The sequence below is a fragment of the Elephantulus edwardii genome, unplaced genomic scaffold (assembly GCF_000299155.1).
Source record: "Elephantulus edwardii isolate Elephantulus edwardi_28Jun2011 unplaced genomic scaffold, EleEdw1.0 scaffold00003, whole genome shotgun sequence".
NCBI lineage: Eukaryota > Metazoa > Chordata > Mammalia > Macroscelidea > Macroscelididae > Elephantulus > Elephantulus edwardii.
Window position 1 is genome coordinate 26408180 of NW_006399753.1, and position 21825 is coordinate 26430004.

A 21825-nucleotide genomic window follows, 5' to 3' on the forward strand; every position below is an offset into this window, starting at 1 on the left:
TAAAAAAATAATGAATCACTTTTGCTAGAGAAACAACAGATTCCTTTTTAGATTGTTTTATTTTTTAGCGTAATTTCTGAAACTATTACAAATGATTTTAAGATGATATTTTTTAAAAAGAAAAAATACAATGACCTTTTAAATATGTAAAAAGATTATCACCTTTCCTAAAAATAAGAGAAATGCAAATTAAAAGTATAATGACACACAATATTAGTATCTTATCTTTAAGGAAAAATGAATTTTAATAGTGAAAGCAACCAAAGGTGTTAGCTCTTAATGAAATGGTAAAATTAACAAAGTAGTGAGTTTTATGAGTAATTTTCAGTCTGAAAAATATGCAGTTATGCTTAGTAATAATCAAGGACCATGCTCTATCTTAGTCCTCATTTAATAAATTGTTTTATATTTACACTGAAGATATTTTCTTTAATATTGATTGTTGTTAGTGGAGATACAATTTTATTCCTTCAAATCTTTTGATAACATAAAATTATACAAAATTACTTCCTTCACTCATGTCTGACATATTTTTCAAGCTCAAATAATTTACCAAGAAATGTTATATTAATATAGTAATTTCTCTTCTCTCCTAGACACTGCGTGCTGCTGGGAAAACTTACATGATTTTCTTCGTTGTAGTTATTTTTCTGGGTTCCTTTTATCTCATAAATTTGATCCTGGCTGTGGTTGCTATGGCCTATGAAGAACAGAATCAAGCAAACATTGAAGAAGCTAGGCAGAAAGAGTTAGAATTTCAACAGATGCTAGATCATCTTAAAAAAGAACAAGAAGAAGCTGAGGTATTGTTATTTCAATTAAAATTCTTCTTAAAACTGAAAACGGTAACAAGTCAAGCTCTGTGATCTATCCTTGGACTTTCCATGTAAGTTTCCCTTAGTGAGTTTTTCTATTATTTCAGGGTTTTTTCCAGATTGTAACTTGAGTAAAATTTCACAAAGCAAATGTATTTTTCATTCAACTACTTGTATGTATTTTGTGCTATAGAGTTAATTACAACATAGGAAATGTAACCACACTTTTCTCACATCCTCCCTAACTGAATTGTCATTTTTTATATGGACTGAACTAGAACGGGACACTTGCCCCATTTCACCTTCCCCATAATCAGTTGAGTCTTGCATGCAAAAAATCTTCCAAGGTTATTCCTTATTTCCCTGGAATAACAGCTACACACAAAGGTCTAGGGAAATTATTTTAATGTTAAAGTTAAAACATGCTCTATTTATTTTAACAAAATATGCAAAACATATACCCATTTTTACTTTTTTGATTTCTAAGAATTTTAAAGACAGAGCATGAGATATTAGAGTCATAGTTATAATTATGGCTACTTTAGGCTAAATCACTCATCCTAAGATTCCTTATTCCTCTTCCCAAAGGGGTACTTCAGAAAAAGAAAAAAAAACAAAACCAACACAACCTTACATTTGTTTTAATACACAAAAATCTCAAAGTTGTTTGATAGTTTGGCAAAGGCCACATGGGAACTGACATGTCTGACCTTTATCAACTTCACAAAGGGAACTGTCCCTGTCCACATAATCAATAACACAAAATCAGTTTCTATGAAGTCAGGCTTGTCCCCATGTTCACTTAGCTCTTTCTACTCATCTCAACAGCAGTCTTATTGTTTTGCTGGATCCAAAATCCTGTGATAGCTCACAGACAACACAAAACCATACTGAGAAAGTGTCAGATTAGTAGCAGAATATAGTCAAGACAGCTCCCAAAATGTACACATAGGTGTCTCAGCCTCGAGTCTTGCATCTTCAGGCCAGTGATACCCAAGTTCTCAGTATTGCCAGTAATGACTCTTGCCCTTGTAATTGTCTAACAAAGTTCTCAGTCGTGTCAATAATGTCTTTCCACTCAATTGTCCAACAAAGTTATCAGTCCTGCCAATATTGATTCCCCCCTCCCTCCAAGGTGTCATCTTACATCATTATCTCAGTCAGGTCTCTAGTTTGGCATGCTGCTGCTGCTGCTGCTGCTGTCATCTCAAAGTGTGTTCTACATTTTCCTGCTTCTTTTTCACTGTGGTGGGGAAGGTCTCTTTCAGGGGAAGATCAGATCTCTGCAGCTAGAGTTGTTCAATTTATTGGTGAGACTAGCAAATTTTCTTCCAGATTGTTGAGACTGGCTACTTCCCAGTGAAATGATAGCTAGCCAATCCCTTTGTGGATAGGCCAACACACCCAATTTGCATAGTTCTGCTATCCACATGGCCAGTCATCCACATTCAAATAATGTTGGAAAATTCATATTGAAAGATAAATGCCAGATAATTTTTCTTAATTAAATCTTTGCAAGAAGTATAAGATGTAAGAGAAGGTAATAATCTACAATGTTGGGAAACACTGATGCACAAAATATTCAGTGAAATATTCTTATAAAATATCAGAAATCATTTAAGTGATTATGAAGATTAAGATATTTTTATACCTCAGAGTACTATTCCACAAGAAAGTTATGCTTTTTTAGGAAAATTAGAATGATATGAGAAAAATAGCATATTAAAAAGTAGTATTCAAAACAGATTATAAAATATAATCACACTTTGAAATAATTTATCAAAACTTAAAAACTCAAAATTATTATCATTGAATAAGAATTGACTCATCGTTGACCCTCTGAAAGTTTTCAGAGTCTGTCTACCGCAAGGGTAACCCCATCTTTCTTCCACTGAGCTGCTGGTAAATTTGAAGTATCAGAGATATGCCACCTTTTGGTTAACAACACACCTTCCTACGGACAATGCCACCCAAGCTCCCCTAAATTATATATATTTATGTATGTATGTATATTAAAAATTTCTTTTAAAATTATGGTCAATGTTTTGTTTTAGGAATTGTTTAATAAAGAGATGGTACTAAGACCATACTAGGGGATTCACTGAATTCTATTTTAGGACTGGTCTTACCATTTCCTTGAAATAACTTTTTTATTAATTCCCTTTTAGTATTCAGATAATAATGTGCATGAAAATATGTTGTTGTTGTTGTTGTTGTTGTGTGCCGTTGAGTCGCCTGCGACTCATAGCGACCCTATGTACAACAGCCCTAAACTCTGTCCTGTGCCAATCGCACTGTCTCTGACACTCCCATCCCAATTATCCCAGTCACTGAATCAATCCACCTCATAGAGGGCCTTCCTCTCCTGCGCCGTCCCTCCACCCTCCCAAGCATGATGTCCCTCTCCAAGGACCGGTCTCTCCTCACTACATGTCCAAAGTAAGTTAAGACGGAGCCTCAGAATCCTTGCCTCCAAGGAGCCACCCAGTTTAACTCTCTCCAGGACAAATCTATTTGTTTTCCTAGCACTTCATGGTATTCTCAGTTCTCTTCTCCAGCACTACAGCTCAAAGGCATCAGTTCTCCTTCTATCCTCCTTGGTCATTGTCTAACTCTCTGATGCATAACAGGTGATTGCGAAGACTATGGCCTGTGTCAGACGCACCTTAGTCTCCAGAGAGACACCACTGCTCTTCAGCACTTTGGAGAGGTCCCTAACAGCAGACTTGCCCATGGCAATGCGCCTTTTAATTTCCTGGCTGCTGGTGCTAAGACTGTTGCATGAAAATATAGATTGGTTAATTATATTGCTATCAAGGATGATATTGTGTACCTTATTTGTATAGGATGTACCAGTTAAAATAATTTTAAGGTATGCAATTTGATAACTTTTACATATAGTATTTCATTGTTTTTTACTGTAAAATAGTCATACAATGTAATAATATAGTACCCGTGGATATTGGATCTGTAATACAATACCAAGAAAGTACAGATAAACATTCAAAGCTTTCATATCATAGCGTAAAGACAAAGTTCAAATAATAGTGCAAACACACTTCCTGTACAAGAAACATGATTATATACACAACACAATTAAAATCATGTCAGGGAAGTGTTTTATCATAGTCTTTCCCACAGTTTGGAAATGTCTTACCATATGTGGAACCCCTTACTCTTGGTTCAACAGGCAATAGCAGCAGCAGCTGTTGAATACACAAGTATTGGGAGAAGCAGAATTATGGGCCTTTCAGAGAGTTCTTCTGAAACATCCAAACTGAGCTCTAAGAGTGCTAAAGAAAGAAGAAACAGGAGAAAGAAAAAGAATCAAAAGAAACTCTCTAGTGGTGAAGAAAAGGGAGATGGTGAAAAACTGTCTAAATCCGAATCTGAAGAAAGTATCAAGAGAAAAAGTGTGTATCTTGAGGTTGAAGGACCTCGGCGAGCACGAGAAAAGAGATTATCCACTCCCAATCAGGTAACATCTAACCTCTCTGGGTTTCATCAGAAGCTTGATGATAAGAACAAATTCCTTTTTGTTTGGGTAATGAGAAAAGAGTGGTCATATCCCTGTGCTAGGTTTTTAGGTAGAAGCTATCTCTCACTGCACATTTTTTTAGAAGGAGGTTTTGTATAGTTCTTTAAGTTTGATCATTTTTGAGGAAGCTTATAGTTTCTGAATTGTTATATTTTCTTAAATAGCATTTTTTGAATAAATAATTTTTCCATAACAAAATTCTTCTTATAACTATAGTGTTAATGAAAAATAAATTACAGGTTAACTATAATATTTTTATTAATATGCCTTTATTTTTAAATTCATCACTGCTGTAAAGTTAAAACTAGTCCTAGAACAGTTTATCCTCTTTTCTTCACCACTCTATTCAGTGGGATCACCAATATTTCAGTCACCCAAGGTAGAATCTTTAGGGCTGACTTTGGCAACCTCCACACATACCAGCCCCTAATATTTAATGCCAGAGTAATCAATTTTACTTGTGAAGGATTTCTTCTTTCCTTTTTCTCCCTAAAAATCTCCATATGTCTAATCCCTCTGCCAAGAGGACTGTGCAGTTCACCCAGAGGAAGTGTTGCATTCTCCTTAAAACTTCCGTATTTTCCATTTTCTATCCCAAAACAATTTTTCTGAAGTAAAGATCTAAATCATCTTTCTACTTGGCGTTAGAAAAAACATAAAGAAGATCTACCAGAACAAAGTCACATTTAATCCACACTATGAACTGGCTCTGGTTTCATTTTGCTACCCTTTCTACCTCCAGTTCTGAGCTCACCAAAATCTATGCTCCCTCTTGTTTACATACCCTGTACGTTCATGCCTTTATTACTTGACACACAGAGCTTTTCTCTGACTGGGATGATTTTACTCTTTGTTTCCCCTCCTGTCACTGTACCACCCTCTTCTAGACTCAGCTGAAGTGCTGTCTAAACCACAAATTCTCCTCTGTCCTCTTCACCCCACCCTCTCTGTTCCTCCCTGCTTTGGGAAAAATTATTATGCTCATTGACTCTTCAATTAAGGATTATAGTTCTACTATTTAGTCTGAAAGACTTTACAGGAATACAAATGAATAATGGTTTGAGCTCTTGTTTTGAAAGGTTGCACAGTCTACTTGGAGTAACAGGGCTTGAATGCATAAAAAATTATTTATAAGTAAAAAGAAGTATAACCAAAGTAGTACAAGCTAGTTTTGATGTAGAACCTTGCCATATTGATTTCTACATTGCTCAAAACACCCATCACTGCGTCTTTTTCATTGTAAGCACTAATATTTATTCAATTGTTTGCTTCCAAACAGGTTTATTATAGTCTATCTTAGGTATGAGTCATATTTGCATGACGTTTTTGGATATTGGGTAACTTTTTTCAGTATCTAATACTTCATGCCTTCTTGTACTCAGTATTATTACCAAAACGGTTTTTTTTGTTGTTTTTTTTTTCCTTAACTGAGTTCTCACTGAATCATAGGCATTTACAAGCAAATAAATGAGAAGAAGAATTAGGCATAGTCTCTTATTCTCAAGAACATTTCAATTATTTGGGGAACTTGGAAACTTAAATTTGAAAACAAATTAATGAATACCAATATTCAAAACTTTTGAATCAGCATATTATTTTTATCCAGATGAATGACACAAATAATATGTCAAAATAGTAGGAAACAATGCAGCAACTAATATTTTGGCTGTTCCTGAGAGATTCAACTTTTCAAATAATTCCAATCATAACTTGTATAAAGTCTTCCTGTTGAATTGCTTTGTTTTTAAACATGTGTCTTAAACCAATCCCAAAATACCAACTCTCCTATCAGTGGTATTAGTGGCAATTATGAGAAGTGACTTTCTCATTTTAGGCCCCTTGACAGCACATGTCCTCTTGTATTTCTTCCACAGTCCCCGCGCAGTTTCCATGGCTCCTTGTTTTTTGCAAGGCGTAGCAGCAGGACAAGTCTCTTCAGTTTCAAGGGCCGGGGAAGAGACCTAGGTTCCGAGACTGAATTTGCTGATGATGAGCACAGCATTTTTGGAGACAATGAAAGCCGAAGGGGCTCACTGTTTGTGCCTCACAGAGCACCGGAGCGGCGCAGCAGTAACATCAGTCAAGCCAGTAGGTCCCCCCCAATGCTGCCGGTGAACAGGAAGATGCACAGTGCCGTGGACTGCAATGGTGTGGTCTCCTTGGTTGATGGACCCTCAGCCCTCATGCTCCCCAATGGACAGCTTCTACCAGAGGTGATAATAGATAAGGCAACTTCTGATGAAAGCGTAAGGACATTTTAAATAGCTTAGGCATGGCTGGACCCTTTTTCCTGCATCAGTCGGTCTATCTGCTGGAGGGTCTTCTCTCCGATCTTTGAATGGCTCTGCATTTTGCAATACATCTGCAAAAACACATCCTTAGCTCATTAGCCTCCTGCCCTGTCCTTTAGCTATTTAACTTTAAAAAAAAAAAATAGATCATTTTTTACGATACTATTAAGCTTAACAGCACCTAACAACATCATCAAAAAGAAAAAAAAAGATTACTGCTATCAATTTTCCATTTGACCATTAAAAGTCATTTCTTTAGGAAACAGTTTATAAAAGACAGATATCAGCACAGAAAATGCTGATATGTTAGTAGGTAGAAGATCCTATTTCTTTCTGTAAAGAAAGCTGAATTGTGGACCTAATCTTTCTCAGGTTTCTACTTAATATTACCTTTAGTATTTACAATCACTGTGTTGGGTGATATTATCTCTGTTTTATACATGGGGCGTTTGAGACATAGAAAAATAGTGCCATTTCCCTAAGGTCATTTAGCTAGTACATTATAGCACTGAGTTTGAATTAGACACCCACTGGTTAGGGATTTATATCTCTCTCTCTCATCTGTAGCAAGCTTCTTGGAAATAATTTAGAAAAGTTATGCTTTAGAGTTTGTCTAGAACAATGAAACTTACCTGTTATCTTGAAAAAGATCTCTTTGTTTCTTTTGTCTGGAGTCCATGAATAAAACGTTAACAGCCAAAATCATGTATGGTGGTACACAGTTACATAAAAATAAAAGATAAAACAACACAACAAAAATAGAAAAGCAGATGCTCCAAAACTAAACAAAATTAGCAAGTCAATGGAGGCTTGGAGGGATATTTCTAGTTTCTGACGTTTCTAGCCTATCAATTTAAGTCATTGACAGTGTCGTACTAAATATCACTAGGAATTTTGTCTAACCCAGCAAACTCAGCACTCATAAGATATATTCACATTTTCAGACAGTTCATTATTTCAAATGAGAATAAAGTTCCATCAAGCCATGACCACATATATGTTTATGCTCCATGGGACTTCTGCTTGCATGATCCAGCTTCAGCCCTTCCCGCAATGCATTTCTCCTTACAAACAAGCATGTTAAATGTCTGTGAAGTCAAATATTTGCTGTGTTTTGCTTTTAAAATACATATAACCTGTAAAATAGTATGAAATTTATATCATAGTTAAAAATTATTTTCTATTTTAATTCATTTATACCATTATTTTTACCACTAAATAAATAATACCATAATAAATGATAAAACTGAAACTTCAAAATTATAGGAGTGGATTCTCTAAGATTCAGTATAAATGCAATTAATATAATAACATGACATGGTATATAGTATACGTAAGAAACTGCATTACAAAGAATATAAATTCTACAACTGAAACTTGTCAAAAAAAACTTTCTTTTAATCAATTTTCTCCCTTTCCTGTTTGATTTTATTTAATTTAGGAAAAGGAAAATATCCACCTCTGGAAATCCAGGAATTAGAAACTGAAGCAGAGAAAGCATGCTTAATCAGAGATCTCAGTAAAAGCCACTTGCCTATGGATGTGTGTGTGCGCACATACAACATACACACATGTACATACTGATGCATGCAGGTCTATGTTTATATGCATATATACTCATATATAAAACACACTTCTCTATGTGCATATTATTACATGTATATATGTGCATTGAAATGTATATATACATATATACATACGAAGGGGAGCTCTGGTGGCAACAATCCCTATGGGGTTGCACTCACTCCTTCTGGCAATTGGAATTCACCAGTTGTTCTACAGGAGGTGATGACCAATCTCCTGTCATGCAATTTACAGCCTTGGGAAATTTGCTGCAGAGTCAACTATGAGTGGGTTCCAACTCGACAGCTGAGAGTGAGTGAGTCAGTAAGTGGTACGTGTGTTTATCAATCAGTCTTAAAGACCAAACTTATAAATACATGCATACACATGCACACACAACTATACAGCTTCCTACTTCTAAAAGGATATATGTCTGTAAAATATATGTATTGTGTGTGTACATATATATTTACTATATGTATTGTGTATATATATATTTGTAAAATGATGTGTCTATATAAACACATCGCAAAGTTGTGTTGTTGCTCATGTGTGTGTACACATGTATGTACATGTGTTTGCATTGTTGCCTTGCATTGAACTTGCTGTGGAGTTTTAAATTTTAATTACTTGCTAAGATTTATGACTAAGAAATCTCACATAGATTTGAGTTTATCTGGTAAGACAGAGTTCATACTCCTGCATGGCAACCGTCCTTCAGAGCCAACCAGTGGTCACCTCTTTTAGATGGAGCTTGCATTCTCCATTTTGCTGTAGTCCCCACCATCTTAATTGTTTTCTTAGTCTTACATATTCACATCTATTTATGAAATCTGTATTGACAGAAATGGAACCACAATAGCCTCCATTATTCTGTTATTTATACAAATAATTATAGAAATTCATCAGGAATACAGAGACTGTATCCTTTTATTACACACCGTTGCCTCAACACGTATAGCTTTTTTCATGTAGGACTCTTATCTGGTAATGTTATCTGAAAAATTGGAAATGCAGAAAAGTGGAGACTTGATAATATCTATAATAATAAAAGTAACTAGGTTTTTTAAATGATCCTAATTATAAATACCTTTCCTTCTCATTACAATATAATGATGTGGGTACTATTAGCATCTCCATTTTGCTGAAGATAAAATAGACTCAGTAACATTCTTATAATGTATAGTTAGTTAGTAGCAGAACCATAATTGGTACCCAGCAATTACCCTGTAGTCTTAATTACTCAAGACAATGATCTTAGCAAGATTTTATCTTATACCAAAATTTATGAGAAACCTACTCTTAAGTCTAACTAATTTTCTTTGTTTTCAGGGCACAACCAGTCAAACTCATAAGAAAAGGCGATCCAGTTCTTATCTTCTTTCTGAGGATATGTTGAACGATCCCCATCTCCGACAAAGAGCAATGAGCAGGGCAAGCATACTAACAAACACTGTGGAAGGCATGTAATAGTAGTCTCTTTACTATACTGACTTTTAAAAAATAAAATTATCAAACATCGTGGCTCAAGTAGGTATTAAATTCTTAGGAAGAATTCAATGTCTAGAAATGGTTTTAAGCAATGGTAACCAACCTATTGTACTAATAGAATTCACTTTGTATTTAGATAAAGGGAACCTAATTTGTTGTGCAAATTTTCATCTAAAAGACAATCAAATCTTATTTAAGGTTACTTAAGATTAAAGATCTCTGGGAAACATGACATTGCATGTATAAGTCATGTAATGGCAGTTGATACTGAAACCTAGGTTAAGCCTAGTTTACTGTGTGATCTTAGAAAATTTATCTAGTCTATGAATTTCTTTCCTCTTCTATTAAGAAAATAATATGGATTTGAGATATTTAGAAGTTGTTATTTCTAAATCTATTCTATAAAGTGGCTTTTGTAAAATGGCATCCTGTTCAAATTATGATGGAGGGACATTAAAGGATTCAACAAAAAGTTGAAGGATGCATTGTGAACAATAGTGTTACAATGTTGGTTGTTATTGTTAGGTGACATTGCGTCAACCTTGACTACAACTCATAGCAATCCCATGAACAATAACCCTGAACCTTGCCCTATTCTGACCTGTTCTCACTGTTTCTGACACATCTGACCCCATCGCCACAGTCACTGTGTCAATCCATTTTTTCCAGGGTCTCTTCTGCACTGACCCTCTCCAATCCAAGTATGATGTCTTTCAAGAACTTGTACTTCCTGGAAACATGCCCAAAGTATGTGAGACAGAGTTTTGAAATCCTTGCCTCCAAGGAGAAGTCTTGTTTCACCCTCTCCAGGACAGACATGTTCATTCCCTTGGCAGTCCATAATATGTTCAATACTCTTCTCCAGCACCACAACTGAAAGCGTTGATTCTTCTTCTGTCATCTGTAGTCATTGTCCAACTCTCAGGTAGCAAGCAAGCAATAGCAAGCATAACAGGCAATTGAGAAGACCATGGCCTGAATCAGGCACATCTTCGTTTCTACTCTTAGTCATTGCTCTTTAGTCATGTGGAGAGGTCCCTGACAATAGACTTTCCTAAAGCAAATTGTCTTTTGATTTCCTGACTGCTAGTGTCAAAAACATACCATGGACTGCTAAAAAAAAACTTTTGTCTTGGAGAGGGTGAAACCAAGTTTCTCCTTGGAAGCTAGCATTTTGAAACTCTGTCTCACATACTTTGGGCATGTGGTCAGTAGGAACCGGCCCTTGGAGAAAAACATCATGCTCAGACAGGTGGAGGGACAGCACAGGATAGAAAGTCTCTGAATGAGATGGATTGATACAGTAACTGGGGTAATGGGAGTAAGGGTGTCAGAGTTAGTGAGACTGGCTCAGGACAGGTCAGGCTTTAGATCTGTTGTACGTAGGATCACTATGAGTTGCAGGCAACTCAACAGCCCGTAACAACAACAGTGTCAAGAGTGTTGATTGTGGATACAAGCAATTGTTAGATCCTAAGTTTCACTGAAAAGGGGTTTTAAGGGTAGCCGTTTAAAAAAAACTGTGCCCCTGCCACCTCTGCATTTCTTACCTTCTCTGTGGCCCCCTCCCATATTTTCCACCTCCATCAATCCAAGCAAAGTTTCTGCTCACCTCTTAAGCCAATAATGAGAAGTAAATGGGCTGATAGTGACAAATGTCTGGTCATCCATACATTGTTTGTTGACTCAGCATCCAGAATTTTTTTTTTAACATGTAAACTAACCAGGACTGTTGCTAGATGGAATAGAATTGCCCTGTTGTCTCAAAGACATAAAAAACACAGTGGAAAAGCATGGATATTGGTGAAAACGTACATTTCTACTTTAAAGAAACATTAGTACTCTTCTATACCATCCATTTAGGATGAGAAGTTTTCCCTGAGAGATCTGCTCTCAGCAATCAATTTCTCTGCCTTGACTTTGCTGATGGTTGACACTGATTGTCACTGGTGATTTGTTCGTCAACAAATATATATAAGACTTTTCTAGAATATGTAGCTCTTTAATGGCTATAGTTCTATTAAATTTGCAAAGCTTAGGTGTTTTGCTTATGTATTAAGATGTATTAGTACTTTTATCTAATTAGAAATAAAATAAACACATGCCTGACTTCATGCCACTGTTTTGATGGTGTGGATGTTTGTTTCCTCCCAGAACTTGAAGAATCCAGACAAAAATGCCCACCTTGGTGGTACAGATTTGCACGCACTTTTTTGATCTGGAATTGTTCTCCATATTGGATAAAATTTAAAAAGTTGATCCATTTCATTGTAATGGATCCTTTCGTAGATCTTGCCATAACTATTTGCATTGTTTTAAACACATTATTTATGGCTATGGAACATCACCCAATGACTGAAGAATTCAAAAATATGCTTATTGTGGGAAATTTGGTAAGTTTGTTACAATGTGTTATATACCCATAATTTCTCTTCTCTGTCATTTCATTTTTAAGTCATTTGAACCCACAGCTAGGTAATTATGCACATCAAAAATTAACAATGGCAATCATTGTGCAGAGTCAAGTATCTTGTTATATATATATTATTTTTTTAGGTAATCTTGCATTAGTGGTGGACTCTATAAATAACATAGCTATTTCAATCAAGGGTTGCCATCTTAATAGTTGGTGGTGTGGGATTTCTTTATTTATATTCTGCTAGCTGGACTCTTGAGAGTAATACTTTCAAAATTTGATATTTTCTTTCATATTTTATAGCTATATTGGTACTTCCTTGTTGAGTACATACTCCACATATTTTTAGAAAAGCTAGGGAAGCATTGTTTTGATGCAACAAAAGTGATATGTCTGAGAGTTTTCCTGTCTGAACAGATAGACTCTTAAATCTTCATTCTGTTTCTTACCATTTGTGTGACCTTAGATAAGTAGTTAAGCTCTTTAATTTTTTTCCTTTACAAAAAAAATATTAGTAATATTTCATTTAAAAAGTTTTTGTAAGATTAAACATTTTCTACTTACTAGCCTGGCACTCAAAAATTATCATAATTTTTACCCCTTAAGCAGATAAGCCTTTAAAACAAAGATATTGAGAAACTAAACAATATTGAACTGGTTACAGAAGACACAGGGCAAGGAGGTGGTTTGTAGACCTCAGGAAGACATTAAGATGTGGCTAGGCAAACTGATGGCAGAATGATCTCTTACATGGGAATGCTGATCACACTTTGGTTTAATCACTTGACAGTAAAAAAAAAGTGCTAGTTTCTGACAGTGTACATGAAGCAGACAGAAGCTCTGTTTCAAGGCTCAAGAGTCTTTGTAAGTAAAAAATAACACCAGGTGTCTTTGTGAATGTCTTCATTGGACAATCTGACTTTTATTATGGTCCCATAATAGTTGATCTTTTTAAGGCTAAATGGTTTGTTTCTGTGTCTTCTCTCCAGAACTGTTTATGATTTTTACCAGGATGTTTATATCCCTTGTGCTCTGAAACTTAGTATTCTTCTCCTCTGTTCCTCTTTAGGGGAGAAAGCAGGACCTTCTGGTCTCTAATTGTTGGTAGATGACTGGTAACCTTTGGCTGAGCCTCATGGTTTACTATGAACTCCAAGAGGATGCACCATACCACTCATTTCTTAACATGCCTGCACATCCAAGTGTTCTCTGTTACTACCTTCACTACACCTTTGTAGACCTACTTCCCTTTAGACATTTTCATCAGTTCTTTGAGTCTAAAAGTACCACAATAAAAAACAAGTCTTTCCAACTGTGACATTTTAAAGTGGATCCCCTGATGCTAGTGTCATGAATTAATGAAGTTTTGCAATGCATTTTTGTTTCAAAGCTTTGGGAGTCTTACTTGAGCTGCCACTATGTCAATTAAACACATTTTCCTCCTCTACTGATAAATCTTTCAAGAGTGAGTCAACATAGTCTTTATTGTTCTGACTATAATCAGGCTAGAAAGGGGGAAAAAAGACTGGCTCAAAACTTCAGTTATCAATTTAAATTTTCTTCTTCTAAAATAATTTCTGGGGGAAAGGATATAACTTTACAAAGGGCAATTACTATTTTAATTATTGAAGCTTTGTATTTACTTGGAGTTTTAATATGCTCTTTGACAGGATGGTTATAGTTTTAATGCATCAATGCTTAGAAACCATAGAAATAAAGCTTTGTAGCTTTTAGGGTTAAAAAAAGATAATGAAGTACTTCTGTAAAATGTCTAGTATACTGTCCAAATTACAGTTAACACTAACATTTTTTAATTCACAGTCCTAATTATTATGATATTGCTTCTATGTCTTCTAATAACAGAAAAAACATTCTCTTTGTCACTTAGGTCTTCACTGGGATCTTTGCAGCTGAAATGGTTTTAAAATTAATTGCCATGGATCCATATGAATATTTCCAAGTAGGTTGGAATATTTTTGACAGCTTCATTGTGACATTAAGTATAGTAGAGCTTTTTCTAAATGATGTGGAAGGATTGTCTGTTCTTCGATCTTTCAGATTGGTAAGTAACACCGAACATCACCATTATATAATCTTTTTTTGAGCTCTGCTGCTTTATTTGAAATCTCTTGGATTCTAAATTTAAAGGTAAGTTCATGACATGATATCCTTATTTTTAAAAAAAATTTTAATTGTGATTTTAATGTACATTTACAGAGAAGTTAGATTTTCATTCAATGATTGATAATCTTTCTTATAAAATAAAATTTCTTAACAGGTGTACTTGGAGTGCTCTGTACAGTATGATTATTATAATTTTATAATCTAAAAGACATATTCAATTAATAGAATATTTTCTTATATATTCTTAAAGAAAATATTTCTTTTTTCCTGGTAAGGAGTTTATTTCACAGTGAGAAGCTGATCACAAGTCAAACTCATAGCTGTGAAGTCAGAAGCTGACCGTCCAGTGGGTTTTTGGAGGGTATGAAATGAATAGGAGGCTAATGCTTATTTTTCTCCTGAGGAAGGACTCTGGGCTTAAAACCACCTGCCTTTGAGTCAGTAACCCAATTTTTTACCTACATGTCCACTCTCTGGGAAACCTATAGTTTATTTTAATCATTATAGTATAATCAGAGTTTATGGATTTGTTAACTAATATTAAATCATTGCTCTAAAACTCTTGTCTTGGTATCAGTTTTATTTTTTTAAAGCCTAACTGACTTTAAAGACTAGCTAAGATTTTCTTTTCCTAATATGTTGAGATTAATCATAATTTCAGTATGAAAAAATACATGCAAGTATCAGAAAATAGAATGAGCTATAAATTATGAAGTCTAAATAGGATAATACCTAAAACCATAAGTAAAAGCTTTTATCACAGTGGGGAGTTGGATGTAAGGAGTTGTACTGCCAATTCAAAGGCATGTAGTTCAAATCCACCAGCTGCTCCGTAAGAGAAAGGTAGGCACTCTCTCCTGTGTGATTTACAATCTGAAAACCGGCTAGGGACTCAGCTCTGACTTGATGGTTCAACAACAACAAACTACCATTGCACATTTCCTTTTAAGATTATGTATGGTTAATTATGTTTTGGTAGTCATACCAAGGTTACAGAAATAATTCAAAGTATAGCAGACCCTTGAGCAACACAGGAGAGGAAAGGTGATCCCTCTACGCAGTTGAAAAATCTGTATATGGACTCTCTATAAACTTTTCTTTGTTTGGAAATATTCCCATTATGTGTGATTTTGTGTCTCAGCTTGAATTTGTACTTTAGTTCTTTCAGCTATAGAAAGAGTGTATTCTCCCTTTTTTATTATCTTCTTCCAGCTCTTAGTGCACTTTGTTATAATACTCGCGTTCATTCTGACTTAAAGCCCCTTCAGTTGGTTTCTGAGGCTGTTAATCTTTACTGGATGAGATCTTTCTTCTGGCTGGGACCTTTATGTTAGCAGCTCAACACTTGACAGGACTGCCTGTGCCACCAGACCAATTAGACCCCTGATATCTTAAGGATTTTCTTTTACAAATTGGAAGCAGATAATGTTCATCTACCTTTATCATTTACATATAGATTACATAAAAGTCACTCTTGTAGAGTGTATACTTTGGTGGTTTTTAGTGTATTCAGAAGATTGTCCACTTCTGAGTTCTAGAACAGTTTGCTTTTAAACTTTCCTCAAATTGAAAATCCATTTGTAAAGTATATACCAGTAGTACCTTCTCCTTGACTTCTGTGGGCTCTGTGTCCAACCCACCCCAGGAGTCCCACCACAGCCTCTTACACTGTACAGCACTCTTTGCTCTGAGCAGGTCACAGAAATCACTTGCTTTGATGTGCCCAAACCCTCCAGGGTCAAAGTCCAAGCGAGAATGAGGGGGTGGGGGGGCTTTGGATGGCCTTGGTGGTGCCTCAGAGATGGTTCCCGCATGTAACTCTGGAAGCAGAGACAGTCCTAGGACTACAGTGTGGTGTGAAGTCACTGAGGTGGAAGCCAGGGAGTCCAGTGCAGGCTCTAAGGGCTTGGGGTAGGGTAAACTGTGGTTGTCTGGCTACTCTGGCTCTTGTCTCTCCTCAAAGCTATGGATTTAGAGGTCTCTTGCAGCAGTCCCTCCCAGTCAGGAAACTATAGGTAAAGGCTGAGGTGGGAAACACAACCAGGAGAGAAGGCTTGGGTGGCCAGTGCAGCCTTGAGCCTGGGGAAGCAGGGAAGATGGGCTGAGCCCAGGAGTCCAGAGGCAAGTCTGGAAGCTCCAGTGGGAGGCAGTAAGGGTTCAGCCAGTATCAGAAATTGTAGAAACAGTCAGAACAAACTGCACCTAACTGACCCTTACAATTAGAATCTTTCTTGTTCTAGAGTCAGCTTCAGTTGGAAACGGAATATAGGTGACTTGGGAAAAGTAGCAATGGAAGGATTTTAAGACTTAATGTTGGCCTTTAATTTTGAATCATCAAAGTCAGAAATATTGAGAACATCTTCATGATAATTAACATTAAGCTTTGTGTCTACTTTTAGCTCCGAGTTTTCAAATTGGCAAAATCCTGGCCGACTCTGAACATGCTGATAAAGATCATTGGTAACTCAGTGGGGGCACTAGGCAACCTCACCCTGGTACTGGCCATCATCGTCTTCATCTTTGCCGTGGTCGGCATGCAGCTTTTTGGTAAGAGCTACAAGGATTGTGTCTGCAAGATCAATGAGGACTGCACGCTCCCACGCTGGCACATGAACGACTTCTTCCACTCCTTCCTGATCGTGTTCCGCGTGCTGTGTGGGGAGTGGATAGAGACCATGTGGGACTGTATGGAGGTCGCTGGCCAAGCCATGTGCCTTATTGTTTACATGATGGTCATGGTGATCGGAAACCTAGTGGTAGGTAATCAAATGATCAAACATTTCAACTTCTTTAAAGAAAATTGTATGATGATGTAATCTGGTAGTTCTAGATTTTTTAAGTTATTTGGATTTAAAACATGATAGAATATTGGTTATTTCAATATGAGGAAGAATAGAAAACACTGTCAGAATTTCTCTGCCTTTGTAACCCACATTTACTTTTTTTCCCCCAAAATAACCTTCTAAGCAACTCAAGATAATGCTTTCTTTCTACTTCATTTCTCATTTTGGTAGTGATGCCACATGAATGGAATCAGTGTTTTCCTACCTTTTAAAAGTCCACTCAAATATGAAACTATGCTAGTAAATAATATCTAACTGAACAATAACAACATTAATTCCTAATGGAAGAAAACAAATGAAAACACTCACCTTACTGCCTTAAAGTCACAGATAAGTTAGCACTGAGAATAAAAACAAAGTACAGTGGTGTAGTCCAGAAGGAACTGTGTCTACAGTGGTGTAGTCCAGAAGGAGCTGTGTCTACAGTGGTGTAGTCCAGAAGGAGCTGTGCTCCTGGGTGCAAGGTCACACTTCCTTCTGGGGATTCAAATCTTCCAGCAGCTCCAAGGAAAAGAGATGGGCAGTCTCGTCCTCAGGCAGTGGACAGCCCCTGAAAAGCCAGTAGAAGGTCAATTATGAGTAGGTTCCAATTTGATAGTAATGGCTGATTCTTTTTTTTTTTTTTTTTTTACAACAAGAATTGGCAGGCCATGGCCCCCAAGTCAAACCCAAGCCAGAACAATTTTTATTTAAATCTGTGAGTTTAAAAAAAATATATTTACATACTTAAAAGTGGACAATTACAGGAAAAGAATGACATTTAATCATACCTAAAAATGTGAGAGTCAAAGTGCCATCCCATGGAGAAAGTTTAATTGGAACACAGTCATGCGCTTTGATTTACATAGTATCTATGACTGTTTCCACCCCAGTTCTAGTAGAGGTCTTGTGGGCCATAAATCCTCGAATATTTCTCACCAAGACTTGGCCAGTACTATCTGTGTTATAACATCATCTACAAAGTGATAGTCATACTCTCCTATTAGTGTTTCTTACTCGTACTCCTTCTAAGTTTCCTTCTTATATGTATTTTTAAAAACCATCCACCTCACAAGAAGGAAGAAATTGGGATAAGATGCTACTCACCTCAACTTTTTATGTCCCCGTATTAGTTTGGCTTATATGGCCAGCTTGGCATCAGACCCTTTGTCAGGTGTTCCAGGAGGCAGAGTACAATGATAGTGTACAGTCACTTCTCACTGACATAAAAAGAAAGTTACTACCATTTTTTGGTCTTTGGACTCCTCAAGTCAGAAATAATTCAGACCCTAGAACAGAAACCAAATTTCATCAAATCACTTACAAAATGAGATAGTGCCAAACCCATGGAAAATTAACTAAGCAATATAAATTCTAGACCCTTGTTGGAAAAAGATAGACACATCTTGAATTCTCATTTTTGTTACACTGCAAACAAAGGCATGTGCCTCAAATCCACCAACTGCTCTGTGGAAGAAAGATAGCCAGTCTCCTCCTATGCACTTTATAGCCTCCACAAATCTACTAAAGGGTTATTATAAGTTGGTTCCCACTGGATAGAAGATAAAAACAAAAAGTTATCGTAATCAATTTATTTTCTGTTTGCATATTATTGTTGTTGTTAGATGTTATCAAGTTGAATATGACTCAAAACAACTCGGCAAACAACAGATCTGTGTCCAGCCCTCTCATGTGCCTTGCTCATAATCTCTGACACACTTTCCATCGTTGCCACAATCACTGTGTCAATCTACCTGGTTGAGGGTCTTCCTCTCTTTCACTGTTCCCCCACCTTACTAACCATAATGTCCTCATCCAATATATATATATATATATATATATATATATATATATATATATATATATATATATATATATATGAATATTGAAAAAAGTAAAATGAAATACAAGCTTCAGATGCAATAGTGAAGAATTCTTTGGACAAAATCTTTAATGATAAAGGAAGAATAAAAAGAAAATGGAAAACCACCAGGAATACATAAGAGTTCAATTTTTCTTACAAATAAACTAGTAGAAAAATAATTATTTTTAAAAAAATAGAGTTCAATCTCTCTTCATCTTCTCCAACATTTGTTGTTTGCTGTGTTGTTAAACCTAGCTACTAGTGTTAGTATCTTATTATTGTTTTGACTTGTATCTCTCTGATTGCTAATGATTTTGAACATTTTTTTCATACGTTTGTTGTTTGTTTTATTTTTTGCCATCTGAATGTCCTACATTATGAAGAAGACTTTTCACATCTTTTGCCCATTTTATGATTGGGTTTTATGACCCAGCTATTCCACAGCTAGGAGTATATACCAAAGAAATAAGAGCTGAGACATGAGTGACCATAATGTACATCTAATTCACAGCAGCATTATTCATGACAGCAAGAAAATGGAAACAGCCCAAATCCCCATCAACAAACAAATGAATTGAGAAACTGTAGTGCATTCACACACGGAATCCTATGGAGCACTAAAGAACAACTATTCTGTAAAATACTCTACAACATGGGAGAGACTAGTGTGTATTATGCTCAGTAAAACAGTTAAGTCAAATAAGGAAAACTACTGCATATGACCACTATTGTGAAAATAAGAGAATAACTGAGCAAGATATGTATTTAAAAGGGGAAGGAGACATGAGGCAGAAGAGGAAGAGGAGAAAATCACTAGGATAGACAAGATTAGTGATCAAAAGCAGTGGTGAAGGAATAAGAAAGAATCTAGGAGGACTTGAAGAGAAGTCCTCAATATACTACAATCCCAGAGGCACATGGTTCGAATCCACCAGATGCTCTGCTGGGAAAAGGAGGGACAATCTCCTCCTGTACCAGTCAGATCTGATTTGACGGTATACTCACACACACACACACACACAAAAAAAAAAGAAGTCCTCAATATAAATTATATCTCAACCTCAAAAAAACAAAAATCCTCACCACTGCATTAAAAGCCAACATCATAATAGATAGAGAACAGATTGAAGCTCTCAACAGTTTCATTTTACTTGAATCCACAACCCACAACCCACAACCATAGTAATAGCAGTCAAGAAATCAAACAACGTGTTGCATTAGAACAATCTACTCTCAAGGACCTCCCCAAAGTACTAAGGAGCAACAATATCACTCTAAAGACTAACGTGTTGGATGTAAACTGTGTTATGAAAAGAATAAGGACAGTGTGGGGAAAGGCAAGTCCAATGTCTCTTAACTCCACAAAGGGGAACTGTCCCCTTCAACAATATCCACAGTATAAAACTGGTACATATAAGATCAGACATGACCCTTTATATCTACTACTAATTACTGGCCCAAATTTGTTGCAGATGACCTCAGACTTTACAGAATCTCTTTTACTCACAGTTTAGGGTTTATTAGGTGAGGAGGGAATAAGGCAAAGGACATCACACAGTGAAAGTCTGGGTTTAGTAAATAACAGTCCCAAATTGAGTTAACAATAAGACAGTTTCTCAGTTCAGACAGCTTCTCAATCAACATAATCCTTCAATTAATAAAGGCAGATTCTCAGTCTGCAGCCAGTTGCCACCAACACAGCAACCTCTGGGCCCAAAGGTTACACACTGCTTACTCTGCTGCTTCTTTCCTGGTTTTCCAAATTCTGCTGAATCTGTTCAATGTAATAACAAGATTAGAAAATCCCCTTGTGGATAGGCTAACAGGTATTTTCAGGAAGAAATTACTCACACAGCTGTTGATTATGTAGGTTGCTTATCCGCCTGCAGGGAACCTAAATTAGATTAGAAACTTGTCTCAGAAAATAGATAGCAAGACCAATAGACCACACTTGGCCTTTTCAATTACTTCCTGTGCATCTGAAAGTTGGACAGTGAATAAGAATGATAAGAGAAGAATTGATGCCTTTGAACGATGGTGTTTGTGAAGCTAGACTATAATTTAGAAGATTGTGGCATCAATATTGGAAGAAAATTCATTCATTATTCAAAGTAGTGGATATCCTATGGAGTGTCAAAAGAAAAAACAAGACTGTCTTAGAGGACTTGGAATCATGATCCTTCTTAAAGGCAAAGACGAATGACACTTGGTCTCACATTGTTGACATGTTGTCAGGAGGGGCAAGTCGTTGGAAAAAGACATCATAGTGGGGAAGGTAGAAGGTTAGAGAAAGAGAAAAACCTCCAGAATAAGGTGTGGACACAATGACTGTCACAATGTGATGGAACATATCAGAGATTTGGAGGATGGTGTAGGATAGAGCGAAGTTCAGATCTATTATAATTCACAGAGTCACTATGAGTACTCTTTGGCACCTAGCAACAACAGCTTCTACGAAGGTCTCTAAGAAATTGCTTTTGATGTGAGTAATATACTCTGTTAGGTTTAGCTTTATTTTTTTTTAATATGAGACAGACTATGTGGACACAAGTGAACATCAGTTGTCCAATCACTTTTTGTTTTCTACATGAATCAACGTTTAAATGTATTTTTCCCTTTCCACCCAATATTGAGTTCATCTGAGCCATTATGTTGGATAAAAATAACAAACATAAATGGTTTTGTTCCCAGCCAATATTTTGTTTCAAGTACAGGAGATATTTTGACCTCTTTCATAACTGCTTTCAGAGCCAGAATGATTGGCAATGAATCAACCCAGTTAAAATGCCATTTTTTTCCATGTGAATCAGGTTCCTTTATGTATGCCTTAAAAGCCACCTAAGGTAGCAAGCTGGCACACTCCTTGCACTGTCTTGTTACAGAAAAAAAATTATATATATT

General features: G+C 36.1%; 1 protein-coding gene across 4 annotated transcripts in view; it reads left to right on the forward strand.

The window, feature by feature from the left end:
- Positions 1-21825, forward strand: part of SCN9A (sodium channel, voltage-gated, type IX, alpha subunit) — a 128434-nt gene that overhangs the window by 21926 nt on the left and 84683 nt on the right. For 3 of the 4 annotated variants that reach the window (XM_006879329.1, XM_006879328.1, XM_006879330.1), the window contains 7 exons: positions 597-803; positions 4006-4293; positions 6228-6566; positions 9540-9669; positions 11853-12091; positions 14003-14176; positions 16638-16994. In XM_006879329.1, coding sequence (XP_006879391.1) covers positions 597-803; positions 4006-4293; positions 6228-6566; positions 9540-9669; positions 11853-12091; positions 14003-14176; positions 16638-16994 — 1734 coding nt within the window. Of the gene's footprint in view, positions 1-596; positions 804-4005; positions 4294-6227; positions 6600-9539; positions 9670-11852; positions 12092-14002; positions 14177-16637; positions 16995-21825 lie in introns of all 4 variants that reach the window. The other variant, XM_006879327.1, reaches the window with a different exon arrangement.